We start from the raw sequence: 9128 nt of genomic DNA on the forward strand, positions 1-9128 counted from the left end.
TTCCTGCCTATGCAGGGGTTCGGACTCGATGATCTATTGAGGTCCCTTCCGGCCCTAACATCTATGAATTTATGAATCTACGCTCTGACTAGCATTAGTGTAGGCTCTGGGAAGTGAAAATTAACATGCTGTTTTGTAAAACCTGAATGAATATATCCAGGGCCCAATTATGCCTGTAGATCCTGCTTTGTGGTGGGAACATGCAGAACACTGCTGTCCGTAAGGGCTGTGTGAAATTTCTCCAACTGTTTCGTTTCAATGCTGTTTAGACTCGTTTCGAGCTCGAAACAGCAAAATCGAAATGAAATGAAACGCGGGCAGTCGAAACGTTTCAAAAGTTTTGAAACATTTCAAGTTTCAAAACTGAAGCTGGGCTTACCTGCAGGGAAGCAGAAAGTAAGGAGAGGGAAGGGGAAGATGGGGGAAGGAGAGGAAAGAAAGGCTCTGTCACAGTTTGGCAGCCTGAGATGCTGCAGGTGCTACTGTGCTGCTGCTCACTAAGTTATTACTTTACCTGTTATTATTTAAAGTGGTGGACTGAACTGAGGCTGAGGGTAGAAGAAGGCCTCATTGGGACATACTACCATGTTGTGTAGAGGCCCTAGCGCCAGTGAGGGTGCGTCTTACACACACAGTGTCACCCATGTCACAAGTTTTGCTTGTCAGCAGCTTGAGGTACAGTTTCCCAGAAACCCCTGCACCTATCTCCTTGAAAGCTGGCAGGCTCTGTGGCTTCAGCAGGGGTTACCATGCCTTCAGTTTCCACACCCCCTGTGCCTTCACACTTACAAGTGACATGAGTTTTGCTTTCAAGAATTGAGGTGCAGTTTCCCAGAAACCCCTGCACCTATCTCCTTGAAACGTGACAGACTTCATGCCCTCAAAAGGAGCTACCACCCCTGCTGTTTTCATCCAAATCTGCCAAAAAATGACAAAGTCATAGGCAGTTTCGTGCTTCCCCATTATAGCCTATGGGCAAAACGCTGAACCAGCACTGAAACAGCGAAACAATTTCAACGAAATGAAACAGAACAGTGCTTTCAAAATGAAATGAAACTCAAAACAAAACACTGTCCTGTTGAACGGTGAAACAGAAGTCAAAACTAAACAGTGCTGTTTTGCACAGCCCTACTGTCCATAAGAGGAGCCCAGAGAGGGATTCTGACTCAAGACACCTTTTGATTGGTTTCTACTAATGATTCTCAAACAGGACACTGCAGCACCCTAGGGTGCATTGAGATCCTTTCAAGTGGGTACAGGGGCCACACAATGTTAGCACTGTTAAATGTGCAGATGTGATTTATGAGGGCATCTCCCAGAGGGCATCTCCAGATGAGCATACATGTGCGTTTCCCTGGGAAACACCCCTGCACACATGCTCTGCCATGCAGCATATTGCCCTGGGTGGGGTAGGGGAAGCTGGGCCCAGCACCTGGGCTAGCCCTAGCAGCCTACCTGGAGTCTTGGGGGCTTCCTGGGGCTGCAGTAGCAGCAGTCCAGGTGGACGGAGACTGGCCGGCAGCCAGAGCATGGCTCTGGCTCGTCACGCTCCAGTTTCAGGCAGTACATGCTGCAGCCACATGCACTGCCCCGCTTTTTTTCTCCACTGATTTTTAGATACCAGGATTGCCCAGCATGCAGGGGTGAATTCAAGGGGGTGGAGTAGTGCCTTTGATGGCTGGTCACCCAAAGTTGAACACCAACTTTGGGGTTACTGGCAGCCGCATTTCTATTCAGGCAGCAGTGAGAGAGTCAGTTGACTTTTTGGCTCATTGTAATCTACCTGATCCCTTCTAACCTCTTCATTCCAAAGGTGTTAATGACCATCTTTACTTTTTAATGGTCTTGATGTTCCACTAATCAACCTATCTTTTCTTCTACATTTCTGGTGTTTTTTAGCTGCTCCTGGTAATGGAGCCTCTATTTTATAGCCCTTCAGACTGTTCTTAACTCTAGCTGAAAACATTAACTCAGGTATGTATATGTTAACTCAGGTGACATTAACACAGGTATGGAAATAACTTTCAGTGATGTGCTGGATGCACTGTCAGGATGCTCAAAAGGCTAGGTTTGTTTTATGAATCTGAAAGAGATGTACATTTAATTCTAATGACTACAGGGCTAATGAAACAACAACTTCTGATTTTTTTTTTTTTTGCAAAATGATATAGCAAATTAATGCACATTCCAATAAAGTTATTTGCTTTTGCTTCAATCTTAAACTGAGAAATATAGCCCTAGGTCCCTAGCATATTAGTAAAGCTTCTTGTTTATTTCTACTGGAGAAAATATGAGCTATGTGATATGTGATGATACATCAGGCCACTTGCCCTTTCCTCTTCAAAATCCAAGATCTCCCCATGCCAGCATCCATTGTTTTTCCTTCAAGCTATGGCCTAAGGAGCACTTCCAGTAACTGCAAATAGACAGAAGCAGCACCATCAGGGATCTCCCGCTGTTGGGGACTAACCTTACTTTAATGTCTAAGCCACATTATAAGGATGAGTTCACTTGTGAGTGATTATGAGGGACTAGTAACATAGGTCAAACTAATGGTTCCAATCAGCCTCACCGGACTTCTCCTCCCACCTTGGAAAGGTCAGCAAGAAAAAGAAAGCTTTGCAAAATGTCCTGAAGGTCAGTGAGACCGTTTCCATTCAGACAAAAGAGAATAAAACTCAAACACTTGACAATCCTTCAAGGGAAATGTTCTGCTCTCTCCCTCTCTTCGGTTAAGAGAGGTCATCAGTGACTGCAGCCACCTCAACATGAGCTCTAGAGAGGATGGACCCGCCTGAATAAACCTCTCACTTCTGCACTATTCCTAGTGCAGTCTAAGCAACATCCAAGTGCCAACGAACAAAGAAAGGAGAAATATTAACAAATAGGAAATAAAAATGTGTGGAGGTGGGTGTGTAAGAAGGATGTATAAAAGAAAAGAAAAGAAAAAGAAAAGAAAAGAAAAGAAGTATGTCCCATACAACAGCTTTCTTTGCCTCAGGAAGGTCTCTATTCTCATCCTATGTCCTGAATTGTTCTTGGTAACAAGAAACACTGGCTTTGATGTGGCAGATAAGCTATTATTCCGTAAGGGAGGAAAAAGACTTCCTGGTCTCTGCACCAATGTATCTAAAAAATGTATATAACCCCTAATCACCTGTAAGATTTGAGCACCAGAAGATTTGGGCGTTGATGTAAATCTCCTCATAATACTACCATGAGCTGAGGAAGTGATATTTTAGCATTTCACAAACTAAGAAATTGGTCCAAAATCACACACGGAATCTTTGATAGAGCAGAGAATTGAAGCTAAGTCTCACAACTTAGCAAACAGTACTCTAACCACTAGACCATCATTCCCTGCCATACATGATAAATATAATATATATCCTTCAATACGATATATAACTGTTTTATACCAGACATAAATATTATAGTCAGTTAAAAAATCACTAAAAAAAAAGGAATATAACTTTATGACAGAAATTTTGTCAAAAAACAGGGTTTTAATCAATGAAAAATTTCCCCCCAAAATTACTGGAATGTATCATTTTAAAAATCATTATCAACACGAATTCATCCATAGACTAGATTGTGTTAAGTATGGTCTCATCAGAGACTCTGGAGCCTTGAAGGCAAATATGGGGGGCACAAATGTGACAGAGCCAGAAAAAGGACATAAAGGACAAGGACAATGAGGAAAACAATCTTGTCTGGGGCTGTGGGGTATGGGGTGTTTGGGAAGACTAGAGACTAGGAAGAGGCCACAAAAGTCTACAGGAGAGGGCAGTGGTATAGAGAGGAAAGGCTGTGCTTAAAGGGAGTTGTCTAGGATGAAGCACTGAGATTGAATGGTAGCCTTGATGTGGTGGCAGAAGAGAGGAATGGAAAATGGCACCAGAGATGCCAGGCTTGTTGAAAAAAGGCTGGTGAAGTTCTTGCAAGAATGACTGTTTCACTAGCCATGGCCGTGGGGGATCTGACACGGGGGTGGACATGCATTGGAGGGACTGGGGGGTTCTGCTTGCCTGAGCTCTTAAATGCTTGAGTACTTAACTTGCCTCTCGTGTGCCTCTTTTCAGAGTGCTTCTTTTTCTTCCTTCCAGCCCAATTATGATGACTCTCTAGCCGGGCTATCAACAGGAAATGAACCTCAGACTTCTGAATCAAAAAGCACTTGCCTCTACTGCTTGAGCCAAAGCACAAACTCCCTCAGGTAGCACCATTAATGCGTGTACCCAGAAATATCACCTGTCCCTTCCCCTGGATCTTTCCCTGACCCCTCCTCTGCTAAATACTGCAGTTCCAGCTTGGTCCAGCCCAGCTAAGAGAGAAGGGTTCAGAACTGGAATATCAGGTCCATGGCAGGTGTGGACAAAGGTATATTGGCAAAGCAGGAAACTTGGACAGTCACTCATGCTATTTCTGGATCTGCTGAGGAGAGGCTTAGCACTGGATTTGCAGGCAAGCCTAGAAGCATATCAACTGTCTGTGCTTTGGAAGGAGCTCAGGAAAGGACAAGGAGGGGCTGCAGATCAGGGGCATATTGGGGAGAGCTATATAGAAATCAGTGGGTGCGTCTACATGAGATGCTTACTGTGCATTAGCCTAATAACACTGTGTAGTAGTGTGGCAGTTAAAAACCATGCTAATAGCCTACTGCACAGTGTTATTGGGCTAATGCACAGTAAGCATCACAAAATAACCGTGCATCAGCACTACTGCGCAGTAACTCTAGTTACCGTGCATTTAGTTAGTACTTTATTAAGCAAGTACTAAACTAAATGCACAGTATCTAAGGTGCATTAATGAATGTGTAGATGCACCTTCTGCATCTGTCCGCAGTACTGGCTCCTCAGTCAGCGTCAGGGACAGCAGGGCTACCTTAAAATTACTGTGGGAGAACCAAAATACTCCTAAAACTCCAGAAGTGAAACCAAAAACTAGTAGCCTTTGGACAGGCTGAGTTCTCTTGCTGTGAACCTGTAAGTTCACCCAGGCCAGCATTGGCGTGATAAGCAAGTCCTGCAAGCATGCAAAATGGTCTAACTGTGCCAGAGAGTCCTTCAACCCACAGGTGTTCACATTCCCCTGAGACCAATGTGCAACGTCCTGCTGCTGGCAGCTCCAGGACAGGATGGAGGCCAGAGATAAAATTAGAAAGGTTTTGTGTGCCAGCACCTTCTCTAGATTGCAGGGGCAAGCTAAGCTAGGTTCGCTCATAATTGCTAAACCATACAGCTGTACTCCCTCTCCTGCCTCATTTTGTGGGCTACGAGAGCGTCAACCCCGGCAGAACTTTCACGGCTTTCACCTTTTATTAGTGTTCCCAGGCGAATACAGCCTCCCGAGGCCGTGTCCTGCATTCTGATTGGTGGGCCGATCGATTTGTTGTCACTTAAAGTGTCTGATTTTTTTTCTGCATTTTTGTTTCTGTCGCTTTGTCCATTAAGTGGTTTTGGAAAAGCTAATCCACCTGAAAACAGCTGCTAATGCCCTGCCTACCCCAACCTTCACTCTGGCACACAAAGTCAGCCTTTCATTCACAACTGCCCGCTGTCCCTCTCGCTTCTTCTGTATTTTGTTTTGTTTTATTTCTAAGTGATTTTTTCAGCTTTAAGTTTCTGCTTAAGTAGAGAATCAAAGAGAAATCCTTTTAAGGAATGTGCAAGCTTCAGAAAATAAGTTCCCCCTCGGGTAACAGTGCTGTTAGGGGGATTTGAGCACAGATGAGTGCTTAAATCCAAAAGGGCAGAGGGAAGGGAGGGGGAGAGGAGAGCATGTCCTGAAACTAGAACTCTCCTCTGAAAGGAGGCTCTTTCCTCGCATTTAGGAAATGAATCCGCTCCATGATTTCCTTTCAAAGGTGACTTGTAACCTATTCATCAGGGTAGCTTTTGGCAGGGCACTAATGGTGCAACTGGCAAAGTCAGCCACATGTTGTGTTTGTATGTGTGTGTGTGTGTGTGTGTGTGTGTGTGTGTGTGTGTGTGTTCATTTGTGTGTGCCCTCGCTTTGGGTGACAGGGAGCACCTGCCTTTCCAGGGGTGGAAAATAAACACTGCGATCGCAGGAGAAGCAGCAGCAGCAGCAGCTCTGCATGAGAAAGGGAGCGGTGGAAATGCTCTGATGGGTACCATGGAGTTTAGACAAGATGCCAATTCAGTCACAATCGATATGCTTCTCATAGTCCACCCTGAGAAGACGACGACGGTGCAAAAGGTGCAGAGAGACAGACAGATGGAAATCAGTGCCTCGCACCAAAAGCAAGGTAAAACAATATCTGCAGTTGCTGTGATAGAGGGGCGCAGCTGCAGTGCATGCTAACTCAGGAGCAAGCAAACTGTAGAATACAAAGCGGAGCATCAGCTCTGGGGAAAGAGCAGGGTTTTTTCTCTTCCCCTTACCCAGCAACTTAGAGGCATATGCAATAAAATCCCAAATCTGCAGACTTCCTCCTAGAACTTTCCTGTTTTAATTTAGCTTCATTGATTTCTTCTAGCAAACAATGGCCTGTGCACATGTGAGGGCCAGTGCAATGCATGGTGCACATGACCCAGTGCAGGTAACTCTACGGGCAGCACCTGAGCGGAAAGCAGAATGGGGCTGGAAAAATTACACAGTAGCTGTTTTGAGAGCTATGCTTGCAAGTATCCTGTATGACTGCAGGGCCTCCAAAGGGTCATTCAACTTTGCAAGGGGGGAGCAAAACTGACTGTGTTGCAGTTATTTAACTCCAGATCTATGGCTATCACAAAGAGATGCACAGGCAACAGTGTTATTTAGTGTGTGTGCGCGTGCACGTGTGTGCGTGCTTTGTCTCCGAAGAATGTCAACACGAGCCATTTGTAGCAATGGTGTGTGATAATCCCCCCTGGCCTATCTTCTCTCCCCCATGGCATCTTCCAGACTCTCCTGGAAACCTTAAAGAGCAGGGGCTGTGTTTGGAGAGAACTGGGAGACCCTCCCCTCACAAAGCTGAAAACAGCAAAAGCTAAATTGGTGCAACCTGGTTTAACCCTAGGAGTCTGGGAGAAAGCCAGCTCTATCAGAGAGGTGGTTTCAAATTAACAAGCACTTGAGCTATCAAGCATGCTGATGGCAAGGAGAGTCAAATCTGTGCTTCATTTACCAGTGAGTTAAAAACAATCCAAGTCCAAATGAAACCAAGAAAGGAGAGACCAAAGTCCAACTTTTTTAGGGAACATTATACGTCTCTCCTTACTGTATTTCAGCACCTCTGCACTATGGCAGTGGGAAGTTCATAGAATCGTAGAAAATGAGGTTTGAAGGGACTTAGGCCAGCCCCTTGCTCAAAGCAGGACCATCCTCAACTAGATCTTCCCAGCCAAGGCTTTGTCTAGCCAGGTATTAAAGCCAGGTTCTATGAATCCTCTCAAGAAAACAGGTAATGATGGATGATATGTCTAGTATTATCTTTCATTATATTTGATTTCTGCCAATTCCAAAGACCAGCTCCCATAAGGATTTAGGCACTTCAGCATCTGAGTTAGGCATTTGGCCACACAAAACAGAATGCAAACTCTGTGTTAAGGACCCAGGCTCCTTATGAAGTGCACAGGAACAACTAGGAGTCTTGGAGTAGGACCTGCAGCAGACAGGAGGCTGTGCTGGGAGCTGCGTGCATTCAGCACACTTGGCATCCAGCTCCCTAGCAATAGCCAATACAGAAGCCCTGGGGATGGAGGCAAGTCTTAAACCTTACACCTACCTGGCTCTGGGCTGTCCACACTGGATCTGAAGGAATGAACCATCTCCCGGAGGAAGTTGCCTGCCCTAAGTCATACCAGGAGCTGAACGGGGCTCATACTCAGGATCACAGGCTTTAGACTTAGGTGCCTAAACTCCTTCTAAGTCTGTCTAAATTCTGTCGAATCTTACTGTAACTAACCAAGTTCTTTCAGCACTGTGCCTACGGCACCACCAATGCCCCCACTGCTTTTCAACTTGCTTATTCCCCCAGTCAGTGGCTGAGGCAAAAAAAGTTATGGAAATCTCAAGAATGTTTTCATTTGGAAGGAATTGTGTTTAAAAAATGACATGCCATTTTGTACCAAAAATTCTGAAATTGAGGATTTTTTCTCTTTTTTTCACCTCTTTTCCTGGGAGTCAGAGCTAAAAAAACAAAAAAAGTAAGTCTTTCAGTTTTTTGTTGAGAGGGAAACGGAGTTTTTGAGTAACGAAAACTCTCCATGATAACCTTTGTTTTAGGAAAAGGGCCCCTTTTACTAAACTTAATTTCCAAACACTGCAATCTCCCTTTAATTCCCTGCCCCTAGCAAGCAGCAGTGATATACCACAGAGGATTTCTTTTCAGTTACAGTAGATTATGTTCTCTAAGCATTTGTGATTTGGACTACTGAGAGTGAGCAAAGAAAGTTATACAGGCTCTAGCAGCAGTGATAGGAGATAGCATGGGAAGCAACTTTATGGGGGACTAGGTGGGAGGAAAGACAAAGAAGAGATGAGTAGCAATTTTGAAAAGTAGACAACTTAGGAATGAATGATTCCTGCAACTGGTTCACTTGCATAAGGTGGTAATAGCTGGGTAATTTCCTCTTATGTACTTTTTACGTTAATAGTGTTACCCAAGGTAGAATCTGGAGCCTGGGTAGACCTGAAGAAAATGTCAATTATCTTTGTAAGGTAATGAAAAATATTTGTAAGGTATCATTTTATATATTTTTTAAATTGTAACTAGAAAGGGAAACATTTCCAGATTTTGCATGCTATTTCTAGCCAAAATGTTCCCTTTTCAAAAACTGAATATTAGTCTGAAAGTATTTAGCTAAATATTTTTCATTTGCAATGTCTGGTTTTGGTAATAAACTGCAAAGTATTGACCTACATAAAAATCTCTGTGATATTTTTTTTCTTTATGATAAAACAGGTTGTTTTGTTACTGAAAACCTCTCTATAGACGAAGGCTGATGATTCCAGGGGTGCTGACAGACACACAGACACACAGGTCCCTGCTGTAACTCATGGTGCTTTCCATAAAGCGCCATGAGTTAAAGTGAGCCCCTGACCCAGCAGACACATTCACCAGTTGTTGGGGGGTTTTTTTGTTGTTGGTTTTTTTTTTTTTTTTGGGGGGGGGGGGGGGG

General features: G+C 44.2%; 1 protein-coding gene across 1 annotated transcript in view; it reads left to right on the top strand.

The window, feature by feature from the left end:
• The first annotated feature begins 6074 nt into the window (after nt 1-6074).
• The window catches only part of KY (kyphoscoliosis peptidase), a 41948-nt gene continuing 38894 nt past the window's right edge, over nt 6075-9128 (top strand). Inside the window, exon 1 of the mRNA XM_025200824.1 lies at nt 6075-6271. Within this exon, the coding sequence (XP_025056609.1) occupies nt 6130-6271 (142 nt within the window). The 5' untranslated portion in view covers nt 6075-6129. The remainder of the gene's footprint in view (nt 6272-9128) is intronic.

Source organism: Alligator sinensis, unplaced genomic scaffold (assembly GCF_000455745.1).
Source record: "Alligator sinensis unplaced genomic scaffold, ASM45574v1 scaffold1086_3, whole genome shotgun sequence".
Lineage (NCBI taxonomy): Eukaryota > Metazoa > Chordata > Crocodylia > Alligatoridae > Alligator > Alligator sinensis.